At 39.4% G+C, this 27,106-nt stretch overlaps 1 protein-coding gene and 1 non-coding gene across 2 annotated transcripts in view; one reads left to right on the top strand and one right to left on the bottom strand.

The window, feature by feature from the left end:
- The first annotated feature begins 2,334 nt into the window (after window positions 1-2,334).
- Window positions 2,335-27,106, top strand: part of SNX3 (sorting nexin 3) — a 41,160-nt gene continuing 16,388 nt past the window's right edge. The window contains exon 1 of the mRNA XM_040627603.1: window positions 2,335-2,761. Within this exon, the coding sequence (XP_040483537.1) occupies window positions 2,600-2,761 (162 nt within the window). The 5' untranslated portion in view covers window positions 2,335-2,599. The remainder of the gene's footprint in view (window positions 2,762-27,106) is intronic.
- Window positions 7,400-7,503, bottom strand: LOC121102325. The gene has a single exon (XR_005834445.1). It is a non-coding gene; the product is annotated as a U6 spliceosomal RNA (small nuclear RNA).

Here is a 27,106-nt window from a genome sequence, read left to right as displayed (position 1 = left end):
AAAACTATAAATAGGGTTTGCACGTTCATTCAGCCACTAAATTCTCATGTTAATTCTAGTAGCTTATTCTTTTTGGATTTTTCTGGGAATACAATCATATATCCTGAAAAATACTTTTCCTCCCATGTTTATACCAAGAAGCTCTTCTTAGTTGTCTGGCTGCTATGTTGCTGTGCTGCTATCCTCTGTAGCTGCTTCCCACTGCAGGCAATTGTTGCTGCTGCCGAAAGCTGCTCTGCATGGCCTCCAAGGAATGAGAGAGAAGCTTTCTATGAGAATATCCCATGAGGGATTTGTTCAAATGTCACAGATGACAGCACAATACAGTGGTTCCTGGTCTCTTAGCTCACATATATTCTAATTCAAAGTGTCATTTCAAACGGGCCAAAGGCAGGCTCTTCCAAAAAGTGCCAATTTGGCATATTATTTAAAGTAAAAGTTATTTGGGAAACAGTCAGTGCAAGCACACCCAGACCCTCCTCTCTCCCCACCGAAAACAAGAAATAAATCTCCCACGTAAAAGTTATCCCTCCTGTACTAAGAAGTAAAAAAAAAAAAAAAAAAAAAAAAAAATCCTTATCACCAGAGATCAGGACTTTAAAGTCTAGAGAGTTGTAGAAAAAACTTTAAGTTTTATTAATCTATTATCCCAGCCCAAATTCTGCTCAGACTTACTTACTAGTCAAAGCTTCCAACCTTCTGTTTTCTGTGTCCTATTAATTCCTCACAGATTTATTGTCTCATTGTCTAAAAAGTATAACAATTGCCTGCCTTGGTCATTTCTTTGGATCTCAATTTCATTATTGGGCCTCCATAAGAATGCAATTAAACATTGGGTTTTTTCTCCTGTTTATCTGCCTCGTATCAATTTGATTCTTAAACCAGCTGGATGATCTTGAAAGGTAGAAGGAAATTTTTTTCCTCCCCCACAATCTGTACTCAAGTCTGAAGCTCAATGCTGTAATCATACCTGCCAAGTTCCCATTTGGACTCTGGCAACAGGAGACAGGCCCAGCAGGGAGTCCTGTCCGAGCATACTTATTCTGACATTACTCTTATTCTTTGAAAGAGAGACACTCAGAGAGGGCTTCTTTGACCCTCCTGTTTAATGAGCTTGTCTTATTCTCTATCACATTATCCCAGTTTTATTTTCCTCATAGCACTAATCATATTGGCAGGTATATTATTTATTGGCTTACTATGTCTCCCCAAGATAGACTCTATAGCAGACCTGAAGAATTCAGAGAATTTCCATGTCTTATTTACCCTTAACTCTCTAGTATCTACAGTTGAAAAACACCTACTAGACCTTCAATAAATATTTGTTGAATCAATGAATGTTGACTTTCTGAAAAATAGTCTATATCATATTAAGTAATTTCTTTATTCCAACTGTTCTTAGTGTTATTAGGAATGGTTGTTAATGATCTGGGCGATTTCTCATTTTAAGGGTCAGATTATTTAAAGTGAATGAGGTTTCTGAAACTCAACATACTTTTCAAAATGCAGACATAGTTGCAGAACTATGATATAAACAGAGATAACTCTCTAGGCAGGGATAGAAATTTATCCTTCTACCTCAAAGTTTGAAAACTGCATTTGCTACAGATGAACTACCATCTACTTGTTTTATTTTTTTTTCATTTTTTATAAAGGCTTATAAGTTTCTTTTCAAATGCTGTAGAAATACGTTTACCACTTTTTTTTTTAATTTACTGGAATTTTGTGGGAAATGAGGGAAGAAAGTTGCAGGTTACTCTAATATTCGTCGTTAAGGCATTTTTCAGCCCACTTACTACGTTATTTGAGAGCCCAACAGTCTCCAAACGGTTTGACCTTAGTGCTGCAATCTGGCAAGGTCTTTTGTATTCCACTCTCCTTCTTTATCTCCTTACATTTGTCAATCCAGATACGCATATGGTCAAACTGTCTCGTTGATGTCAAAACCATCATGTGAGGCACGTTAATGGTTACCTAGAAAGGCATTTTCAGTGGTTCACGGTGAGACGGTTGGTACGTTGACATGGAGTTAGCGGGAGTTTTGTTTCGATTGCTGGCAAATCCCCCAAATCTCGCCGTTTAACTTTTGTTCCCGCAGCCTCCAAGGCCGCGAAGACCATTTCCGTGCTTCCTCCCACCGCTCCAGGTCAAGGCTGCTGCAGAAAGACAGGAAGCGCCCACCCCCGAACCCCTAGGTCCCGCAGCACCTCGGCCACAGCCAGGCGGCGACGCGCCCGCCCGGTGCATTGTGGGCGCTGTAGTCTGGCCGGAACCTGCTCACGACTACAAGTCCCGTGACTGCCGCTGCTCCGCCGCCGCCTAACCCGGACCCCCTCCGTGGCCTCAGCTGGGCCTCCCCGGCCCAGGGCGCGGCGTCCCGGCGAGTCAGCTGTTTCTCCCCCGGGCACGAGAGGCGGAAGCCGGAGAGACGCAGGGAGGAGCTTCGCGCGCGGGGTGAACGCCCGTCCTACGTGCTCGTTCGCTTCGCGACCGCTGTGCGCGAGCCCGGTGTCTCCGCGGCGGGCAGCAGCGGCGGCGTCGGAGGAACGCGGAGGGGGCGGAGGGAGTCCGCGGCAGCGGCGGCGGCTGCAGTAGAGAAATGGCGGAGACCGTGGCAGACACCCGGCGGCTGATCACCAAGCCGCAGAACCTGAATGATGCCTACGGGCCGCCCAGCAACTTCCTCGAGATCGATGTGAGCAACCCGCAGACGGTGGGGGTCGGCCGGGGCCGCTTCACCACCTACGAAATCAGGGTCAAGGTGAGGCCGTCTTTTTCCCCTTCAGAGAAACCCCTCCGGCCGGCCGTGGTCTCCCCCAGCCGGCCCACCAGTGGATCGCCTCTTACAGCCGCCCCGGCCGGGAGCCCCGGTCTGACTCGGTCGGGCAGCCTTGTCCACGGGCGGGGTCTTGGGCCAGGGCCCCTCTTTCTATAGGGTTTGGAAGGGGGTTGCAGAGTGAGCTGAGCCCAACACTGGTACTTGGAGAAGGTGCTCGAAGAAGAGGGCGTGGGTTGAGCTCCGCTTGCCCCTCAAGCAGCTGATCTGGGAATGACATTTGAGTTGGAAAGGTGTAGATCTTTCGAGAACATAGTGCTTCATCGGGAGGGGAGCTAGATGTGACTGAGAAAGGGGGGTTGCGCAAAGTTGAAGTTTTCCCAGTTTTCTTGAACTGAAGACTTTTCTCAGAGGTGGCCGAGCCAAGCTGGTTGGTTCCAGGCACCTCCCGAGCTACCAAACTGACTTAGCTTGTACACTTTCGGAACAGAATCTCGTAGGTGTTCACAAAAGCCTGACGAATTTGGTAGGGCTGAGCCTAGAGAGAACAGTGATTGACCTTAGCATTCTGGGCCACCATCGTGCTAAAGGCTGAGGTGTGGCGAGTGTTGTCTACCTCACAATCCAAAACTACAACTGCTTTAAGAAAGCCTATTCATTTCGAGATTTGCACTTAACTGAATGAAGGAATCAGCTGAAGTAGAAACAGACTTAAAATTTCGTATCTAGTATTTGATAGCAATAAGTAATTCAGATGATTTGAAAGATGCTAATTGAAAATAGTGCTTCACTTTCACTGTAGTTCAGGATTAAAGAACTTTCCCATGTATAGAAGTATCTTTAAAAATTAATCACATGAAACGAATCTAGCTGTTAAAAACGACTAAAAATTTTACTAAGAATTAAATAATTTCACTTTACAGTAATCGAAATTTACATAACAAGTTACTATTAATCTTAAAATGGAGTAATTTCTCATTGACTTGTGCACTTTTTGTGCGTATGGTTATAAACAACCTATAATTTACCATCTTAACCATTTTTAAGTGTACAGTTCTGTAGTAAGTATATTCATATTGTGAAATTTATGTACTTAAAAAATTTATGTATTGTTAAAAGAATTTTAATAATCAAACTTTAAGACGTGAAACTAAAGTTTATGTTCCCAAGTCCCCCTAGAGCCCCTATGGATGTGTAAAATGTGAGCCATAAGTAGTTTTGTTATAGTGAAATTGCAAAATCCAGACTCCAGTATACTTAAGGAAGTACTTTACCACATAAACCTAGTGAAAATGTAAGGCCGCCTTTTTTTTTTTTTTTTTTAACTTTTGGAATGATTTTAAAATATGTGGCAGATTGTTCACTAAAAAGAACTTCCTCTTTTGCCCTAATTCACTACCATGTTTTCCTTTATTTCTTGTGCTAAAACAGAACTTGGTATTCCTGTTTCTAAACTTCCATAGCTAGTACTTCCTGTCATACAACTGAAGCAAAATCTCCTGCTTCCACTTCCTCCATTTAATAACTTTGTGCTTATCTTGCTGAGTGCATTGTATTAAATGCATTCTAGTATAATTTAATTATTTAAAAAATACATTTGATACTTTATTACTGCATAGCTGATGTGACACTTTAAAAATAGTGTTTATGGTATGATCATTTACATTTTTAAGAATAATCCTTTTTAAGAGTGGTTAATAAGTTATGGAATTAACAAAGTGTACACCTGCATTGGTTTGTATTATATAAACCAGTTTTTTTGTGTGTTAATGATGTTTATAGTCATAAATGCAGGTATCCTAAAAAAGTTTAATTGAGTTTCTAATGGTTGTGAAATGCCTTTGGGGTTTTTCTTAATATGCATGGTGTTAAGTTAAAACTCAGGAAACCATATAGTAAGACAATAGGTCTTATTTAAGTAGCATATGATTTTTGAGAGTAATTACAATCTTGTGTTAAGGTAAAATGGCCAGCAAGATGAGAAGGTAAGTCATTTTGTAATTTTATTTATTACTACTTTCTAAACTGTTGCTTCTCTCCCTGGCCCCTATTGCTTGCCTTTTGCTATTGAATTGCCAAGTGGAGTTTGCGCCCTTAAACTATCTTATAGTTACTTTCTAATTCTGGTCTTGAGAAAAATGTTCAATTTTATAGAATCTGATTGAAATTACTCTAATTCACAGAGTAATTTTATCTAGATAGTGGCACTTTAGAATGCAAGTTTCCCAATCTCCATTTATCTTTTGGTTTGAGGGTAGTGTTTAAGACTATTAGGATCACTTGATTAGTATCTCTAGGCTTTTGAAAATAATTGGTACAATGTTCATGTTTTTAAAAATTGTTCTCATGGGTAGGTACAGCAGAGAGCACCCTAAATGATGAAAGGTTTAGGAAAGCTCAGGGTCTAGAATTATTTTGGCATATTAAAGAGAAGTTTAAAGGAGAAAATTAAGTCACTGTTCATGAAGTTTGTACTATAACCTTAATTTTCTGGGGATTTTAAGTTAGTTGAGATCTATTGTAACTAGAGACAATTGTTTCAAACAGGAATGAAGTTAAGGATCTTTCTTGAGCTCCGAGTTCAGTGAATAGATTTATCATTTATAAGCAGAGTAAGATACACAATCTAAGCTCCACTTCCCCTCTGTAAAATAGGTATGCTAACAATAGCACCTACCTCATACGACTAAATGAGATAATGTACATAAATCTCTTTAGCATTGACTGGTACATACTAAGCTTTCAAAAGGTACCTCTTTCTAAAAGCAGATACATTCTAATTTAAAAGGCAGTTTCTGTGTTACTGTGCAGTTGAGTTACTAAAATTGTTAGATTTTCTTGGCACGAAAGTATGCTTTCATTGAGGCACATAGTATAAAAGAAGCCATCTTGTTTAGTATTTAACCAAGGAGCTTTTTGTTTGTTTTAAGTTTTTATTATTTTGTGTTATTCCATGTAGAAAGTTGTGATGTCATTTGGAAGATGGTAAATTTCATATTAAGCCCAAAAATATTTAATAGAATACTTCATATTTTAAGGTAGCATATTTCCTGTGATTGTACTAGTATTTTTCCAGTTTTATTGAGGTATGATTGATACATGATGTATTTAAGGTGTACAGCGTAATGATTTTTTATGTGCATATATTGAGATGATTACCACAGTAAGATTAGCTAACATTCAACTCCTCACATAGTTACAGAAGTAGCCTTTTAAAATTGAGACCTACTAAAACATAAAGCTGAATACTAAAGTTTGCTAAACATTTTATTTAAAGATTTTATTTATTTGAGAGAGCGAGCGCACCGCGCGCATGAGCAGGGGGAGGGGCAGAGGGAGAAATGAGAGAGAGAAGGAGACTCCCTGCTGAGCAGAGAGCCCTATGTGGGACTCCATCCCAGGACCCTGGAATCGTGACCTGAGCCAGGCATCCTGATAAACATTTTTTTTTAAGATTTTATGTATTTATTTTAGAGAGAGTGCATGCATGTTGGGGTGGGGGAAGCAGAGGCAGAGGAGAATCTCAGGTAGACTCTATGCTAAGCCTGGAGCCTGATGCAGGGCTCGATCCGAGGACCCTGAAATCAGGACCTGAGCAGAAACCAAGAGTGGATGCTTAACTGACTGTGCCACCCATGTGCCCCAAGTTTGATAAACATTTTGACAAGAAAGATGGTCAGTGAAAGTAGCATCTTAACAGTTTTCCATTCTAAACCTGTATTGGTGATTTTACTCTAGCGAGTCCTCTCATTTTAAATTGGAAGTTACTAATATCCAGATTGGAAACCGAGAAATAAATTCTTAGATTTGCTTTCAGAATTTATAAGAACATATTATTAAAAGGCCCAGATATTTTTTTTATAATAATATTTTAAAGAATCAAGGTATTTTAGTGCCAAAGGACATCTGCAGAATCTGTGTAGCTTTATCAGCTTGCCATGAGGTGTTGTCTGATGCACATCTTTGCTGGTAGCTACAGCTGACTTCCGGGATCTCCATGAAGGACGGGCGTGTTACTAGCTTTGAAGGTTTTGTTCTTACCTAATCCATGCCTTAAGATGGGGGAGGTAGGCAGTGACAGTTAAAAAGTAGTTCTGCTATATTGGGTTATTAGGGACTGTTCTGTATTGTTCATTTTAGTAGTACTTTAGGGAACCAAGGCACAGACAGTTGTCTCTCACCCAAAGTAAATTATCTGACTGGTGTCAGAGCCGGGGTTAGATTTGAAGTGGTCTGGTTCTGGTTCAGAATTGCTTCACAGCTGCAGTCCACTTAATTTAAAACAGGACATTAAAACCTATGTTTTTATGCCTAGTTTTGGAGCACCCTCAGGTGTCTGAACATTTGAAGGAAATCCCAAAGTTGGTACTCTTGAGACCTGAGTTGACTCTTCAGTAATGCACAGTGGGTAAGATGCCCCCAGGAGAGATGAAAGCTGCAGAGAGCTTGCTATCAAATTCTGTGCTCTGAAGAGATGACCTGAAGAGAACCATTTTGTTGACTGGCTGGCTAGTGATGTTATAAAAGGCAAGCTTTTTTTTCTGTGTGTGTTGAAGCTGAAGAGGGGATTTATCACTTCAGTACTTCTTCTATTCAAGGCACTGTGCTATATATATATATATGAAGAATATGGAACACTTCATGAATTTGCATGTCATCCTTGCGCAGGGGCCATGCTAATCTCTGTATCATTCCAATTTTAGTATATGTGCTGCTGAAGCGAGCACTGCTATATATATAATATCTTTGAGGTAATTAAAGAGAATAGATAATATTCCTGTTTTGCCGATGTAAAAGCTGGGGTCCCTGTTGATCTGATCCTCATTTCTTGTCCCTCCCTCATTATTACTTTATGTTCCAGTCCTATTGAAATACTTGTATCTCCTGAATAAGCTGAATTCTCTTTTATCCAGCCCTCTTGTGTCTACATACTTCTTCTGCCATTAAAAACAGTCTTCCTGGGGTGCCTGGCTAGCTTGGTTGGTGGAGTATGTGATTCTTGATCTTGGGGTTGTGAGTGTGAACCCCACATTGAGTATAGAGATTACTTAAAAAAATAAAATTATTTTTTTTATTTTTTTGAAGATTTTTATTTATTTGTCAGAGAGAGAGAGCATGCAATAGCAGGGAGAGCGGCAGAGGGAGAAGCAGGCTCCCCACTGAGCAAGGAGCCCGATTCAGCACTCAATCCCAGGACCCTGGGATTATGACCTGAGCCAAAAGTAGATGCTTAACAGACTGAGTCACCCAGGCATCCCCAAAAAAATAAAATCTTTAAAAAAAAATAAAACTGTCTTCATTTAGTGGCCTCATCTGGCTGCTGTTACTTGTCCTGCAGGACTTAGCCTTACTATCACCTTTTTTTTTTTAAGATTTTATTTATGTATTTGAGAGAGAGAATGAGTGCGGGGAGGGGCAGAGGAAGAAGCAGATGCCCAGCTGAGCAGGGAGCCCTATGCAGCGCTTTAATCCCAGGACTCTGAGATCATGACCTGCACTGTAGGCAGACTTGTAACTGCCTGAGCCACCCAGGCACCCCCTTACTATCATCTTTTTAGAGATTTTGCTGATCCTTGGAATTTAGACTGGATTTCCTTCCTGTGTACCCTTGTAGCCCTATAAGGATTAAATTTATTTGCTTGTTTGTGGCTTCCGTTAGTTCCTGTATCTTCCACTATAAGCTCCTAGAGACAGGGACTGTCGTAATCACCCTTATTCAACACCTGGCACTGCACTTGGCATGTAGTGGACATTATGAGTAAGTGAAGTTTAGGAAGGTTAAGTAACTTGCCCAGAGTCATGGGTATTAAATGGCAAAACTGGGATTTGAATCTACATTTTTTGACCTTCAGAGCTTGTACTGAACATTCTCCTGAGGAGATTTTGAAACCATTTTGATTCTTATTTCATTGGGTAGAGGTGGGATTTGAGAAGTGGTAGTTTATTTATTTTTAAGATTTAGTTTATTTTATTTTGAGAGAGCGAGTAAGAGAGAGAGCATGAGTAGGGAAANGGGCAGAGGGAGAAGCAGACTCCATACTGAGCGGGGAGCCTAACGCGGGGCTCAGTCCCAGGACCTTGGGATCATGACCTGAGCTGAAGGCAGATGCTTAACCGACTGAGCCACACAGGCATCCCAGGAAATGATAGTTTAAAAAGCACCCTAGCTGGGTGCCTGGGTGGCTCAGTTGGTTAAGTGTCTGCCTTCAGCTCAGGTCATGATCCCAGGGTCCTGGGATTGAGCCCAGCATCAGGCTCCCTGCTCAGCAAGGAGTCTGCTTCTCCCTGTCCCTCTGCCTCTCCCCCTGGCTCATGCTCCCTGCCCCCCCCCCACTCTCCCTCTCTCTCTCTCCCTGTCAGATAAATAAATAAAATCTTAAAAAAAAAAAAAAAAGAAGAAGAAGCACCCTACCTAGCAAGGGCACTTTATTGATACACAGCAAGGCTCATTCCTGGTTGCACCATGCTCTCTGTCTCTGAGAAGTATGAAAAAAATTTATGGAACCACAGGGGTTGGTAGTTTTGATGGAATTTAAAAAGGCAAATTCCAAGTAAATACATAGAAATAAACAAATCAATCAACCAACCAGAGCAAAACAGCAGATCCTGACAGAGATCTGAGAGCAGAGAGGAAAACCAATGACATTTGCCAAAGACAGAAAACTGTTTTTGGAGGGGAGGCAATTTAGATACTAGCTGAAAGCGTAGCAATGTATATAGCCTAGCTTTTTCAGAAGAAGGGGAAGCATTGACTGTATTCAGCCAAGACAGATCTTTTTGCCCCTTGTTGTACTATCTTTGTCTGTATCCCCATGTAATAATCATGGAGCTAAGACAGGAGTCAAAAAAATACAAAATATATATCCATCTAAGAAAGAAATTCCTTTTTTTTTTCCTTAGAGCATGCACATGAGCCGGGGTGTGGAAGCAGAGAGAGAATCTTTCTTTCTTTTTCTTTTTTTTTTTTTTTTTAAGATTTTGTGTATTTATTTGTCAGAGAGAGAGCATAAGCAGGGAGAGAGGCAGGCTCCTTGCTCAAGGAGCCCAATGTGGGACTTGATCCCAGGACCCTGGGACCATGACCCAAGCTGAAGGCAGACACTTAACCAACTCAGCCACCCAGGTGTCCCAGGAGAGAGAGAATCTTAAGCAGGCTCCATACCCAGGGTGGAGCCCAATGTGGGGCTCGTCTCACAACCCTGAGATCATGATGTGAGCTGAAATCAAGAGTTGGATACTTAACTGACTTCAGAGCCACCCAGATGCCCCAAGAAAGAAATTCTTATATTTTGTTAATAATACCCCTCTGTACCTTGAAAGTGGAAAAGGCTAAAGTGTTTAACTTTTAGCAGTCTTGGTGATTCTTTGTAATAGAAAATTTCTGTGTCTTCACCCTCATAATCATGCTTACAAAAAAAAAAAAAAAAGATTGAACTGTTGTATTTCGGTTCTTTGATGTTTTACCATATTGTGCTGCTTTCCTGTAAGCAGAGCCAGCAATTTTTTGAACATCAGATAAGAAAGATGGTGTCCAAGAAAAGCAATACTATAATCTTGGTACTGCTATTTACTGATTTCTTAAACGACTTAATGCTTTCAGCCAGAGTTTTACTTCCTTAAGGAAATATTTAGAACCTAGGAATTTTGACGTGGTAGTAAAATGTGACATTTGATGTAACTTTTAAGAAAGGTGTCAACAATTAGGAGACAGTTTGGGCTGTTCACACAGAGACTTCAACAATATTGAGTTTTATTTTTTCATGTGAGAGGTCTCAGAGGCAGTCCTGGGCTGGTATCATGACTTGACTGTCAGCTCCCAGCATCACCTCTATCTTCTAGCTAAGGGGAGAACATATTCCTGCCCCACTGCCCTTTTCCTCAAAGGAAGCTGGGAAATGTAGTCACATCTTCAGCCGTGTGAAGAAAGGAAGAACAGACACTGTTCTTTGCTTTACCACAATAGCAAAGAAGTAATTGGTATCAGCCCTTCTAGGGTGTGGCTTTAACAACATTCTGATCATCTCTCTTAATTCTTTTTTGCTGATGCCTGATATTTCAAACTTTAGAGAAAGGTCATTTGATTGGCAAGAAATAAAATTGAGTTCTCATTAGTTCTGACAATCTTTTTTTTATTTTTTTTTAATTTTTTTAAAAGATTTTATTTATTTATTCGACAGAGATAGAGACAGCCAGCTAGAAAGGGAACACAAGCAGGGGGAGTGGGAGAGGAAGAAGCAGGCTCATACCGGAGGAGCCTGATGTCGGGCTCAATCCCATAACGCCGGGATCACGCCCTGAGCCGAAGGCAGATGCTTAACCGCTGTGCCACCCAGGCGCCCCTGACAATCTTTTTTTTTTAAAGGTTTTTATTTATTTGAGAGAGAGAGGGTGAGCACGAGCAGGGGAAGGGGGGGTGGGAGAGGAAGAAGCAGACTACCCACTGAGCAGAGAGCCTTATATGGGGCTTGATCCCAGGACCTGACCTGAGCCAAAGGTAGATGCTTAACCAACTGAACCACCCAGGTGCCCCAGTTTTGGCAGTCTTAAATGTGAATGAGTTTCGATTTCTTCCTGAGAATTAATTTTGATGAATTGAGAAAAGAGACGATCATGAAGACATGGCATGTCTGATAGGGGTGTACCGTGGGATTGGGGTTGGATTGGAGGTGTTGGAAATACATGATCTTTTTTTCTTTTTTTTCTTCAATGGCTCTTTAAAATTATGGAGGCAGTTTTACTTAGGACCAGCATTTTAGTTAATGGTATTGAATGATGGAGTATAAAATTTGAGCCACCAAAATAAGTGAGATCAGTGTCTTACCAGAGAATCATAGAAAACTTAAAATAATTTTTATAAAATTACATTGTGTCTAACAATATTGGAATGGGCACTTCCTAATTCTTTGCTCTCTAGACTTTGATTTTATCAGTGATGTAGCATCTTTGTTTGCTTGGCAGTCCTTAAATTATTTCCAGACCTGCTGCTCGTTTTGGGGTTTTTTTGTTTGGTTTGGTTTTGTTTTGTTTTTTGTTTGCTTTCTGTTTTTTTCCCACTCCTGCCTTGTGGGATGAGTTTCTCTGTTCCATAGTAAATTTGGGAATTCTAATCCATACAGAGGAAGAAGGGAGTCTCAAATCTCCCCTGTTTATGTCCAGTTCTTTGCATCTCACTCCTCTTTTGCCTTGACATTATTCGTTATGTTGAAGTGAAAACAGCAGTGGATAAAAGTCTTTTTGGCTAGGCGTATATTATGTATTGTCAGGCTTTTATTTAAATTTACACCCAGGGGTGCCTGGGTAGCTCAGTTCGTTGAGCCTGACCCTTGGTTTCAGCTCAGGTCATGATCTCAGGGTTGTTGGATTGAGCCCTGTCCGGCTCTGTGCTCAGCACAGAGTCTGCCGGAGATTCTCTCCCTCTCTCTCTTAAGCTCTCTCTTGTGTGAGCACGCTCTCTCTCAAATAAATAAAATCTTAAATAAATAAATTTATACCCAGAGATTCCCCCCCCATATTGTGTAACTGAGAACATTTTTTTCAGGTTTATTTATTTAGAGAGAGAGCACGAGTGGGGAAGGAACAAAGGGAGAGAGAGAGAGGGAGAGACTCGAAGCAGACTCCCTAGGACACGGGGCTTGATCTCACTGCCCTGAGATCATGACCTGAGCTGAAATCAAGAGTCAGAAGCCCAACCAATTGAGCCACCCAGGCACCCCACGGAGGACATTATTAAGACACTAATAGATCTAGAGCAGGAGTGAACAAGCTGTGGGCTTCCCTGTTTTTGTAGTTTTATTGGAAGACTTCCAAAACTTAAGGCAATAAATTTGTGTTTTAAGCTACTAAGTTGGTGATAATTTGTTACAGCAGCAATAGGAAATTAATAAAAATGACCATACCCCTGTACTAAAAATCATTTCTGGGGCTCCTGAGTGGCTCAGATGGTTGAGCGTCTGCCTTCGGCTCAGGTCATGATTCCAGGGTCCTGGTATCGAGCACTGCCTCAAGCTCCCTGCTCAGCGAGGAGTCTGCTTCTCCCTCCCCCTGCCCTTGTGCTCTTGTTTGCTCTCCCCCTCTCAAATAAAATCATTTTAAAAAACGGAGTATAAGAGAAAGAACACATAATCTTTGATACAGTTGTTTATCTTTGCTGTTGTGATCTGGTGCTCTTGTATGAGAGGGGGCCGACTTCTGAGACTAGACAGGTGTAAAATTATGAGTACTGTGTGATGAATACTGTAGATTATTGGCTCTTGGTTAAAATTCAACTTAGAAAAGGTGTTATTCTTTATTATTAGGCCTCTGACCCTCCATAATTCCAGGCAAGGTCTTGGAAGCAATAGTATCTTCCATTCATTGCACACATCAGGAAAAAAGAACTTTGAGTTCTGCATCTTGTGATTCTAGGTCTCAAAGTCTAAAATATATAAGTATTTGAAGCAATAAATGTATAACTACACAATTTCTTCTGATGTTACAATTTTTTTTTCTTGGTTTCTATTTTGGAAAGAAACCTGCACATTAGCTAGAGGCATTTATTTATAATGAGCAGGAACAGTTCTTTTAAAATATCCAGATCCATTTGTGACAGGATAGATTTTAAAAATCCAACCTAAAAGGCTATGAGGTATATAAACTATATGTATCAGATACGTGAGGCACCCAGAACTTATATATGAAGAGAGTTCAAGAGTGTCAAAACCAAGGAAGCATTGTAGAAGAAGGATTCTGATTATAAAATCTGGTAGAACATTCTTAAAATTAAGAAAGGATTTGTAGGTTGGAGTAGGCTATTAGTTATGAGTATTGTTCAGTGGCTTATTTAGATATGTTCTTTGATTTGTTTTATCAATATGTTCTTTGCTAATCAATATGTTCTTTGATTTGCTTCTCTCTACAACTTTTGATATGCCTTTGTCTAAAATTGTGCTAATATAGTAGCCATTAGCCATGTGAGGCTATTTAAATTGAAATGTTAGATTCAAACTACCAGACATCTATTTGTCTAGTTTCCTTAGAATTAAAGTTGACTTGTTTGACTTGTCTTTAGTTCATTATGAGTGATAATTGAGCTTGAATATACAGGATGTGTCATATATAAAGAGACCATTGTATGTAGGGCTTTTTCTCTTGAGTTTCTGTAACCTTTTTGCTCCATCTCACTGTGTTTCCAGTCATTGGTCACTCGCAGTCTGTTCACTGTTACCCCTGGGCCAAACTCCCAAGCATGCACTGACACACACCCTGTTCTCTGCTGATTAAGATAGAGAAAATTTCTTAATCCAGTCAAAGGTTAGAGATTTATTTTTCTTGTAGGATAATTTTATTACATCACGAAATTGAGCACAAGTTTTTAAACTATAGTTAAACTATTGCTTAACCAAAGAGAACTGGGATGAGATAAATGGTGCCTTTCAGAGTGTATAGAATCTTACTTCTCTTCAGTCCTGTACAGGCCCGACAGATTGCAGTTATAGTTGCTTTCAAGTCTTTTGAGACCACTGGGCCTTCCCACGGTATTAGGTCAGGCCCCTGAAGTAATTTCCTCTTCTCCAGTGAAGTTGGGTCTCTTATAGGCCTTGCTGTGGCCAGTAGAAGAGGAAATGCTTCCCAAAATACCTTCCTGCCCCACTTCCTCAAGGGTTCTTTATAAAGGCCTCAAAAAAACCTGTTAGATTAAAACGTTGAAGTCTTACGGCTAAATTCTCGTGTAAGCAAACGAAAAGCACCTCAGCAGTGGATATTAAATTTAGATTGTAAAGCACTTTGATAAGTGTTGTCCCTCAGTTTACACATTAATATATTCTTTCCGTAAACACTTGAAGTTGGTGAGGAGTCAGGGTTGGCTGCAAAGGGTCGAACAAGCTGCAAAACAAAACAGCTTCAGTTATAGAGTCATTGAAATGTCCTAGAGCACTTCCATTTTTATAACTTCCTAACTTAAATTCTTGGTTGTTGAACAAGTCAACTTGTTATAAAGATTGTTTGAATTGTTGCAACACTTTCTTTGGCAGTTTTTGATGGCTGGCGTTTCTGATTAGTGTTGTCCTAGTCGCGCCTGACTTCATTGAAAGAGCAGTTTCTTATCAGTATCATGCCGTTTCAGAGACATCTTGGCAGTTTTTTGCTATCAGTATTGCCAGAAATTCTGTGTTCTGTGTCAGAATGTACAGAGAAATTTTGTTCTTTTAATTTATAGTTGCTATTATTTATTACTATTAATTCCTACACTTACCCTGATACTACATTTTGTTTCCTCCATCATTCCCTGTGTAGGGCTCCTTACCCCTGCCCCACTGACAGACGTCATTTTGTTGGGTTTTGACTGCTATGTTTATCGTATTCAAGTTTCATTCTCAAGGAACCTTTCCTTTAAGTTGGGCTGAGCATCTGGGGCTTTCTTTCCCTATCCAGTGATGGTAGAAAAGAACTGAAAACAGACTTGAGTATTGTATGTGTGAGGGGTGCTGGGGGGAGTTTGTAGCAGAGGAGCAAAACTATTAGCCACTTACATAGCATCGATTTCCATTCTTTCAGAACCTCCATTAAGTTTTTGTTCTTTGGGAAATAGTTTAACAGATAAATTATGAACTTGAATTCATATCCCAGTTTGCCCAGCCTATTGGGTACCCTTGGACAATTAACCCCTCTGAACCTGTTGTCTATGCTAAAGATGACAGTGTTACTCGTTTCCTTAGAGTTACGTGAGAATTAAATAATGGACTTTAAATACTATCTCATTTGAATGTCTAGGTGGCTCAGTCAGTTAAGCATCTGACTCTTGATCTCAGCTCAGGTCTTGATCTCAGGGTTGTGAGTTCAAGCCCTTCATTGGGCTCCATGCTGGGCCTGTAGCCTACTTTAAAAAAAAATTCCTATCTCATTTATTTAATATTAGCTGTTGCTATTATTTAATTACTGAGTTGACTCTAGCTTTCTGTTGCACTATCAAAAAAGAGAAGGAGGCACCTGACTGGTTCTGTCAGCAGAGCATGTGACTCTTGATCTCAGGATTGTGAGTTTGAGCCCCACTTTGGAGGTAGAGGTTACTTTAAAAAGAGAGAAAAGAAAGTACTGGTTTCAGTAAATGACTGGTTTTCTGACATAAATTACCACGCCTTCATTTTTTTCTCCCAAATTCTCTGATATATCATTGAAATGTTCTTAAGGAAAAGTCAAAACTTTATAGAATCTCTTATATTATTATAGAGTATATTATTTAAATATGACAATGGATGGTAGTGATGGTTGCACAGCAGTGTGGATGTACTTAATGCTTCAGAATTCTGTACACTTAAAAATGTATACTCTGTAATATAAAATGGTAAATTTTATGTTATGTGTGTTTTATCACTATAAAAAAAACATGGAAACACGAATAATGGAGGAGGAGCAGTTTAAGTTAATAAAGTCTTTTCTTTCAAGTTACCAAAGCAGGGTTGGAAAGCAGTTCTTCATGCCCTTCTAACAAGAATCTCAGTCCTTACCCATTTATCTTGTCTTCAAGTGTATGTTAGAGGTGCCAGGGTGGCTCAGTTGGTTAAGTGACTGACTCTTAGTTTCAGCCCAGGTCATGATCCCCAGGTTGTGGGATCCAGCTCTATGCTCAGCACAAAGTCTGCTTCGGATTCTCTCTCCCACTCCCTCTTTTTCCCCCCTCTGCCCCTCCCCCTACTCACATGTGCCCTCTCTTGCTCTCTAAAAATAAATAAAATCTTTAAAAAAAAGTTTTTTTTAAAGTCTGTTTTATCTGTTATTAATATAGTCACTCCAGCTTTTTTGTGGTTACTTATAACCTTTCACTTTTAACCTGTTTTTGGTTTTGAATGTTTAATGTGTCTCTTGTGGACAGGATGAAATGGTATCCTTTTTTTAAATCCAGGCTGACGATCTCTGTCTTTTGATTGAAGTGTTTGTTTTATGTTTAATGAAATTATTGGTATGATGGGTTTATTTCTGCCATTCGGTACTTTTTTCTTTTTTTAAGTTTTATTTTAATTCCAATTAGTTAATGTACAGTGTTATATTGGTTTCAGGTATGCAACATAGTGATTGAACACTTCCATACAACACCCAGTGCTCATCACAAGTGCACTTCTTTTTTATTTAATTTCATTTATTTATTTTTAAGATTTACTTATTTATTTTACTTATTTATTTTAGAGAGAGAGCGAGCGCACAAGCAGAACACATAGGGGGTGGGAGGGAGAATCTCAAGCAAACTCCGTTCTGAGAGCAGAGCCCAACACAGGCCTCGATCTCACAACCCTGAGATCACGACCTGAGCCATAACCAAGAGTCAGACTTTTAACTGACTGTGCTGCCCAGGTGCCCCTTTTATTTTTTTATTTTTCTGAGAGAGAAAGAAAGCATGAGCTGGTCAGGAGGGGCAGAAGGAGAGGAAGAGAGAGAATCTCAGACAGGTTCCATGCCCAGCACAGGGCTTGACTCACAACCCTGAGGTCGTTACCTGAGCCAAAATCAAGAGTCAGATGCTTAACCGACTGAGCCACCCAGGTGCCCCACAGGTGCACTTCTTAATACTTATTTATTATATCTCATTTTTGTTTTTCTATTCCTCTTTTTGTTTTTTTTTAATAGATATTTTTTAGCATACCATTTTAATTCCTAAGACCTTTTAAAATTCTTCTTAAAATTATTAGTGCTTGATCTAGGAATTACAATGACTCAGCCTTTCATAGTGTAACTCACTTTAATGCTAACTTAATTCCAGAAAAATACAGAAACTTTACTCCAAATACATCCAGTTCCTCCCCCTTCCTTTGTTTTATATTGTCATGTGTATTATATTTTTACATGGTACAGGGGTAACAATAAAGGTTTATAACTGTTTTATGCAGTTCTTTTTAACCGTCTAAGAGAGGAGAAAAACCCATGTATACATTTACCTGTGTAATTACCTTTATTGCTGCTCTTATTTCTTCGTGTGGATCCCAGTAACCATCTGTTGTCATTTCTTTTGAGCCTGAAGGGCTGGCTGGCTTGCTTGCTTTGTTTCTTAAAGATTTTTATTTATTTGAGAGAGAAAGAGATAGTGAGAGAGAGCACGAGTGGGGAGGAGAGGGAGAAGCGGGCTCCCTGCAGCCACCCAGGTGCCCCTGAAGGGCTTTCTTTAATATTTCTTGTAAGGCAGATCTGCTTACTATAAATTCTTGCAGTCTTTGTTCATGTGGGAATGCCTTATTCCATATGTATGTATGTATTTATTAAGTAGGTTCCATGCACAGTCTGGAGCCCAACATGGGGCTTGAACTCACAACCCTGAGATCAAGACCTGAGCTGAGATCAAGAGTTGGATACTTAACCGACTGAGCCACCCAAGTGCCCCTTCTCTTTATTTTTGAAGGATAGTTTTGCTGGATATATTAGTTTTCTATTACTGCATTAAAAATTATCATAAATGTAGCACCTTTGAGTACTACCTCACCAGTTTCTGAAAGTCAGAAATCTGGGCTTGGCTTAGCCGGGCCCTTTTGCTCAGGTCTTAAGATCTACAGTCAAGGTTTGATCAGGGTTGTGGTCTCATGTGAGGCCTGGATTCTTTCTAGGCTTACATTGTTGTTGGGAGAATTCATTTTCTTGTAGCTATGAAATTTATAGTGGCCTTCCTCTTCAAGGCCAGTGGGAAAAAATCTTGATTTCAGGGGAACTGAAGTCCTCTTTTTAAGGAGCTCTCCTGATTTAAGTCAAGTCCACTCAAAAAAATCTCTTTTGATGAACTCAAAGACTGATTAGGGACTTTATCTGCAAAAGTCCTTCATCTTTGCCATATAATGTAACTTAATCATGAAAGTGACATCCATCAGGGCGTCTGGGTGGCTCAGTCGTTAAGCGTCTGCTTTTGACTCAGGGCATGATCCCAGAGTTCTGGGATCGAGCCCCACGTCAGGCTTTTCTTCCGCTGGGAGACTGCTTCTTCCTCTTCTACTCCCCCTGCTTGTGTTCCCTCTCTCGCTGGCTGTCTCTCTGTCAAATAAATAAATAAAATCTTAAAAAGAAAAAGGGACATCCATCATATTTGTAGGCCTCACCCACGCTCATATGGGAGGTGTGTACACCAGGGGTGGGAATGGGGGGGTACATATCAGATTTTTGTCTACCACTGAATATAGACTTTTGTATTTTCTTTCAGCCTTCTGAATATTCCATTGCTTCCTAGTTTCTGTTGTTTGGGGGAGAAGTCAGCTGTTAATTTTATTGTGTGTCTCCCTATATGTGATGAGTCATTTTTCTCTTGCCATTTTCAAGATTTTTGCATTCTACCTTTTTTTGAGGTTTTATATTTTGAAGAGGTCTTACTAATATTATTATGCTTTTAATGTTAATTTATGTGTGCTCAGAAGCACTTCTTGTGCAATGTTTAAATGTTTTTAAAGGCCTCTTTATCGAATATTACTTAGCTTCTTGCACATAGTAGTTGTTTAGGTATTTATTAACTGCCTAGTAGAGTTTTTAAAGCTTTAGGTCAGGTACTGTAAGCATAGTATGCCTTAACAGCATGAACTTTAAACTTGAAAAACACTCTCTCTGCCTAGTTGTATGCATGTGACCCTGAGCAAGTTACCTCACTCCACTTTTCGAGTTTCTTCAGCCATAAAATGAAACTTCAGAGGATTAAATGTGACATGTGGCTATACTACCCAAAGCAGTGTACACATTTACCGCAATCCCTATCAAAATACCACCAGCATTTTTCACAGAGCTAGAACAAACAATCCTAAAATGTGTATGGAACTGCAGAAGACTGAACAGCCAAAGCAGTCCCTAAAAAAGAAAAACAAAACTGGAAGCATCACGATTCTGGACTTCAAGCTATATTACAAAGCTGTAGTCATCAAGACAGTATGGTACTGGCATAAAAACAGACACATAGACCAGTGGAACAGAACAGAAAACCTAGAAATGGACCCACAATTATATGGTCAACTAATCTTCGACAAAAGATAGAATATACAATGGAAAAAGACAATTTCTTCCACAAATAGTGTTAGAAAGACTAGACAGCAACATACAGAAGAATGAAACTGGACCACTTTTTTACACCATAATAAATACAAAATAAATTCAAAATGGATGAAAGAGCTAAATGTGAGAGAGGAAACCATCAAAATCCTAGAGGACACAGGCAGCAACCTCTTTGATGGCTATAGCAGCTTCTTACTAGACACATCTCTGGAGGCAAGGGAAACAAAAGCAAAAATGAACTATTGGGACTTCATCAAGATAAAAAGCTTCTGCACAGTGAAGGAACTAATCAACAAAACTAAAAGCTAACCTATGGAATGGGAGAAGATATTTGCAAATAACATGTCTGATAAATGGTTAGTATCTAAAACATATGAAGAACTTATCAAATTCAATACCCAAAAAACCCCAGATAATCCCAGTTAAGAAATGGGCAGAAGACATGAATAGACACTTTACCAAAGAAGACATCCATATGGCTAACCGACACATGAAAAGATGCTCAACATCACTGATCATCAAGGAAATACAAATCAAAACCATGTTGAGATACCACCTCACACCTGTCAGAATGGCTGAAATTAACAACACAGGAAACACAGGTTCTGGCAAAGATGTGGAGAAAGGGGAACCCTCTTACACTGTTGGTGGGCATGCAAACTGGTACAGCCACTCTGGAGCACAGTAGGGAGGTTCCTCAAAAAGTTAAAAATAGAAACTACTCTACGATCCAGTAATCGCATTACTAGGTATTTACCCAAAGGATACAAAAATACTGATTTGAGGGGTACCTGCACCCTGATGTTTATATTAGCATTATCAACAATAGCCAAACTATGGAGAGAGCCCAAATATCCATTGACTGATGAATGAATAAAGAAGTGGTGTGTGTGTGTACACACACACACACACACACACACACACACAAAACAATGGAGTATTACTTAGGCATCAAAAAGAATGAAATCTTGCCATTTGCAATTTCGTGGGTAGAGCTAGAATGTATTATGCTAAGTAAAATAAGTCAGAAAAAGGCAAATACTGTATGATTTCACTCATATGTGGAATTTAAGAAACAAAACAGGTGAACATATGGGACGGGGGACCAAAAAAATAGAGAGGGAAACAAACCATAAGAGACTCTTAAGGATAGAGAACAAACTGAGGGTTGATGGAGGGAGGTTGGTGGGGGGTGGGCTAAATGGTGGTGGGTATTGAGGGCACTTGTTATGATGAGCACTGGGTGTTGTATGTAAATGATGAATCACTGAATTCTTCTGAAACCAATATTGCACTGTATGTTACCTAACTAGAATTTAAGTAAAAATTTGGAAAAAAAAAAAATGTAGCATGGTAGTTGCCCTATACTCGATATTCAGTGATAATATGTGTGAAGTAATAATAGTTCCTCTTTAATTATTGAGGTAAATGGCAGTATCTTCATTTTAAAGATGATGCAACTCAGATTTAGAGAGGGAAAGTAACTTTTTTTTGAAGATTGATTTATTTTAGAGAGAGAGCGAGAGCCGAGGAAGGATAGAGGGAGAGGAAGAGAAGCAGACTCCTCGCTGAGCAGAGCCTGATGCAGGGCTTGATCGCAGCACCCTAAGATTGGGCCTGAGCAGAAACCAGGAGTCAAATGTTCAACCTCCTGAGCCACCCAGGTGCCTCAGAAAATTTTTTAATTAGTCTTAAAGCCTCTAAGCCTAAAAGGTTGCACATACATGTCTTTATCATAATAATGGACTCCTGAGATTTTGTACTGTCTTACAGAAGGGGCCCATGGTATTCTAGTATCCTTAATTTCTCTCTCCTTATTCTTTTTTTTTTTTTTTTAAAGATCTCTTATTTATCCATTCGACAGAGACAGCCAGCGAGAGAGGGAACACAAGCAGGGGGAGTGGGAGAGGAAGAAGCAGGCCCATAGCGGAGGAGCCCGACGTGGGGCTCGATCCGACAACGCCGGGATCACGCCCTGAGCCGAAGGCAGACGCTTAACCGCTGTGCCACCCAGGCGCCCCTCTCTCCTTATTCTTATCTATCTTTGTCTATATGAAGTCTGCTAATCAGGGACCATGTCAGTGTATTTAGTCAGTGTTTGTAGTAGATTCTCAGTATTTTTATTCTGTATAGTTCTTAGCATTCTAAGTAACATCAGTGGCTTATGAGACTTCATAATTAATATTTATAAGTGTCATGACTTAAAATATATTATTTACTACACTTCCAAATAGTTTGGGGGCTAGAGCTTAAGGATCTGGAATGATTTCCTTTTCTTACAAACTTTACAATTCAGAGGAGAGGGCAAGGGAGGGAAAGTATGAGGAGAAAAGAGGCTAGACTAAGTACTCAGAAATGAACTTAAAGTATGAGGGACAGAACCCAGAATACCCTGCTCTCCAGCCCCACCACAAACACTGATGATACCTAACAGTTAAAGAGAGTATGCTGGCAGGAAATTTTTTTGAATTACACTGACTTAATTATTAATGTATTGAAATCTTTGATGACAAGTTACAACTCGTATGACCTGTGCTTTTTCTAACGGTTTATTATGAGGGTTCTTAAGAGAATTACTGTTTCTAATAAAAGGATTTTGTGTTAGTGAGTTGAGTACTTTTGGGTAATAAGAACAAGGATCACTCTTTGTGGGGCTTTATGGAAGGAAGAAAGTATTGTAATCACACTGCTGGTCAGTCTGTAAATTTAAAGCATGCATGTATGTAGTAGTTAATATCATTGTCTAGTTGGTGTTATTAGAGCCAGTCCCTCTCACAAGAAGAGAAAGGGGTTTATGAATAAGCATCACTCACGTCTTAAAGAATTAAGACCCATTAAATATCCTTTTTCATGTTTTCATGTTCCAGGTAATATCCGTTCTTTGAAGAAACACCTCAGTTTCATTCTTTTGTAATGTATGTGGCAAATTATTTCATACTCTGTTTTTAGAGGTTTATCAAGTTAGTGCAGAGAAAGCAACTTAATCTTAAATTACAGCTTATTTTAGGACCTTGCTTTTGTTTAGAGTAGAAAAATTTCAGTTCATTTTATCACCTGCTTAAATTATGGAAGAACACTTCCATAATTGAATAATCGATAATCAATGAACTATATAGATTTTCTGAGAACCTGAGCTGCTCAGACATAGTCAAGAGCTAATAAGGAAACAAAAAAGTGAACAGCAAAGGGTTAAAAATAAAGTTTATATTCTTGTTAGGTACCACGTTTTTATATGTGAAATATTGTCCTATCAGTATGCTTGTTTAGCCCAGTTCCACCAAAGTCAGGTTACTGATTCGTTACTTGTTACTGTATAACAGACAACCCCAAAAGTTGGTGGCTTAAAACAACTAACATTCACTTTATCACAACTCTGCAGTTTGGTCAAGTCTTAGAAGGAACAGCTTATCTCGGTTTTCCTTGGTATCTGCTGGAGCACCTTGACTGGGGCTGGAGGATTTATTTCCAAGATGATTCAGTCATATGGCTGGCTGGCAGGTTGTGCTGGCACCAACTGGGAGTTCAGCTGGGGCTATTGATGAGGTCCTGAGTGTTCCTTCATGTGGATAGCTAGACTTCTGACAGAATGGTGTCCGGGTCCCAAGAGAGGATGTCTTTTTATGAACAGATGTTCCAAGAGGACAAGCCTCAGTTCACAGTCGTCAGAGTGGTTACGTGGCCAAGTAGATAGGGGAGAGGATACAGAAAGCACAACTTACTGCGGGTAACCAAAGTGATAGCCTCCTACAGTTCTGTACCTGCTCAGTCTGTAGTGAAGTAGCCGCCCTGGAGGCCGTTCTGAAGCCTTAACATTCATAGCCTTTGGCTCAGTAATTTCACCTTTAAGGGGTTGTCTTAAGGAAAGTATATACATTTCCCTGGATCTGTATCAAGTCTTCATCTAACTCTCATTCAGAGGATTTTGCCGAGGGTGAGGTAGCTGGTTAATGCAAGAGTTGGGATTAAAACCAGATTGTCTGGTTCCAGAGCTGTGTGCTTAATCATTGTATTATACCACCTCTCATGTAGATGTGTAATCATGTTAATGATACAAATGAGCAGCTCATAACATATTTAATAAAAATAGAAGTTGTATATATAAAAGTCTGAAAGGATATATATCAAAATGAAATATCTACAAAGGAATGTGTATTACTGTTCTAGTTTTTTTAATCGTAAGGAAAGTTTTTATGAGCCTACCATGCAAACTTAACCTAATATGTTCTTCATATGTATTTTTTTTAAAGATTTTTTTAATTTTTAAGTAATCCGCACCCAACTTAGGGCTTGAACTCACAACCCCAGGATCGAGTTGCATGTTCCACTGACTGACCCAGCCAGGCACCCCTTGGATCTATTTTATTTCTACTCTACTTCTTTAATCCCTCCCTACCCTCCAGTTTCGTGCTATACATCTCTCTTGAGGAGGAGATCCTTTTTAGATCCCTGTAGTCTATATGTGCCTGATACTGCATATATAGAAGCTTAGAATACACTTACTGAGTAGTTTCTTAACTAAACTGATATTCTTCTGCTGGTTTCCACATTATAGTTTTACCTACAATGACTTTGCATCCATTTCTAGTTATTCTCATAAGGGTTAGTTCCAAATCACTATCCTTCGGGACGGATTGCTTAGCTCACCTACCCTGTTTCACTGTTAGTAGGTCTAGGACAGTGGTTCAAGGGCAGTGATTCTCAACCCTGGCTGGACCTTAGAATTACCTAAAAACACTAATGTTTGGTCGGGTTCCACCTCAGACTAATTTGAATGAGATTCTGTAGGTGGTGGCACTTGGGATGTATGGGAATGGCTCTTGAGACAATTCTCACCATGAGGCAAGTTAGGAAAATACAGAAAATAGTTTTGCACTTTTAAAGTAGTTCAGAAAAGGTCGTAGTCTATTAAGCAGTTTTCTTTCAGAAGTCTATATGGGATTACATAAACATTCATGAACTATTAGGAACAAATTTTTCTTTACAGAATTATTACTGCAGTTTCCTTAAAGGTGAGAACCTTGCATGAGCTCACAAATGCGTCTTGTTGCCAGTTCACAAATGAAGAATATGGTCAAAGTAGGAAAAGTATATGGAATTACTTGATTTATGCATTAAAACAGTCTAGATAATTTCTTCTCTACTGTTTCGGGTATTACGCCGTAAAGGATACTTCTTTCATGTTGTACACCTAAAACTAATGTCATATTGTATGTCAACTATACTTCAATTTTTTTTTTTTTAAAGGATACTTCTTTTAACATAATGGGAAATTGTATCAGTGGAAGGCCATGTCCTTATTTATTTATTTTTTTTTTTTAAGAAAGAAACTTAACTAAATACCTTGGCTTACTGACAATCTACATTTCAAAGGTTCTCTGGACTAAAAGCTTATTCTTCATTTAAATGACTTCTCCGCAGCCATATTTAGAGTTCATCGAGGTTATAAACCATATCTCCAGTTATTCATGCTGTTCCAGATTGGGTAAACCAAGTATCAAAAGTACTGACGGGCGAGGTAATAGCTTAAGCACTTCTCAGCTTATCCTTTATCTCTAGATGTAGATATTTGGAGAAATGCAGCCGTTTAATGAGAACCAGAGTGAGGCATCCATTTACATCTCTTAGGATTGGTTAAATAGAGTGTGGTCTACTGAGTATACTTTTGATGTTGTTGCCAGTCTCTTTTTTCAAATGTATACATGACACTATCTGAAGAAATACTAGAAACACCTAGTAAACATTTTTTCTAATATCTATTGTTAAGGTATATTCAGGTGGTCACATTTTGAGGCTTGGTTTTCTATTTGGCTGCCAGTGATAATCAGGTTACATATAGGGTATCTGTGAGCCGCTGACTTTAATAGGTCAGCCTGTGTAAGTGTGTAAGACCCAGCTTTTTGGAGACCAGTGTGACAGTTTCCTCTGCTTTAACGTGAAGGGAGCACTTATTTTAGAGGTCTATCCCATGGTTTCAGAAATCTGTTCTATAGTATATAATATCTATTAAGATTCCCGATGATTTTACTCTGTGTGATTAGTAATACCTTCTGGGAAATGGCTTATTTCTCTTTTATATAATGGTAGGGTTTTTAAAAATTTTATATTTGCGTATAGTTGACACAATGTTATATTAGTTTCATGTGTACAGCATAATGATTCAGTGTGTCTATAGGTTATGCCATGCTCACCACTAAATAGCAGTTTTAGAGTACAGGCATACAGACATCTCCTAACACTTCATCCCTTTGGAGTTTTGTTTCTGGTATATTATTGTAACATAAAAAAATAATAATACTGAGTAGTTTTCTTCAAGGTTTTAGTCTTGCTCTCTTTGAATTTTCTGAATATCCCAGGTATCTTGTGTAATTAGTCCATTACCTTTTCATGTGGTCTGCAAAATACATTCTCCTCTTGCAAATGAAAAGGAAAGATACACAGAAAAGCTTGAGATATCTCCTAAGGCAAGTACAAATATCCATGGCCTCATTTTAGCCAAATAGACTATCAATCCTCTACTGAATCTGTTTACTAAATCAAATTGTGAACAAAATGTACTTAACATATCTATATGTTGATACTGCTATTTGGTAGTGCAATAAGCTAGTCTCCTCATGGTTCAAGTCAGGCAAATAACTTCATCTAAAAATGTGAATTTCTCCAAGAAGCAGAATTCATTCTGTGCTCTGACGGTTCTATAAGCTTTAAATTTAGGTGGATAAATTCCAAATGGCACTAAATTTTATTATGACAGCAAGTACAAGAATAAGGAAAAAAGACTTACTGTAAAGAGGAAAAAACTTTATATTGGAGAAATCTGGCTGACTTAACCTTAATCAAGTGATCCAATAATAGGAGAAACTGTCATGTCTTTCTGATGTGATGTACTGAGAAGGCTTCAACATTCCTGCCATTAAGAACATTCCTGCCAGAGGGGTGCCTGGGTGGCTCAGTCGTTAAACGTCTGCCTTCGGCTCAGGGTCTGATCCCAGAGTTCTGGGATCGAGCCCCACATTGGGCTCCTCCGCTGGGAGCCTGCTTCTTCCTCTCCCACTCCCCCTGACTTTGTTCCCCCTCTCGCTGGCTGTCTCTCTCTCTGTGTCAAATAAATAAATAAGATCTTTAAAAAAAAAAAAGAAAGAACATTCCTGCCAAAAACGCAGGACATGAAACTGGTCAGGAGGAAACAGACAAACTCAAATGTATAATGTATCTCAAATATCTGGCCTTCAGTGTTTAAAATTGTCAGTGTCTTGACTGGTAAAACATCAGGAAGACTGTTCTGAATTGAAGGAAATTAAAGACACAAGGCAGAGCTTGATTCTTAATTGGATTCCAATTTTTAAAAAG

The sequence above is a fragment of the Ursus maritimus genome, unplaced genomic scaffold (genome assembly GCF_017311325.1).
Source record: "Ursus maritimus isolate PB19 unplaced genomic scaffold, ASM1731132v1 scaffold_13, whole genome shotgun sequence".
In the NCBI taxonomy this organism is placed as follows: Eukaryota; Metazoa; Chordata; class Mammalia; order Carnivora; family Ursidae; genus Ursus; species Ursus maritimus.
This window is presented reverse-complemented; position numbering and strand designations above follow the sequence as displayed.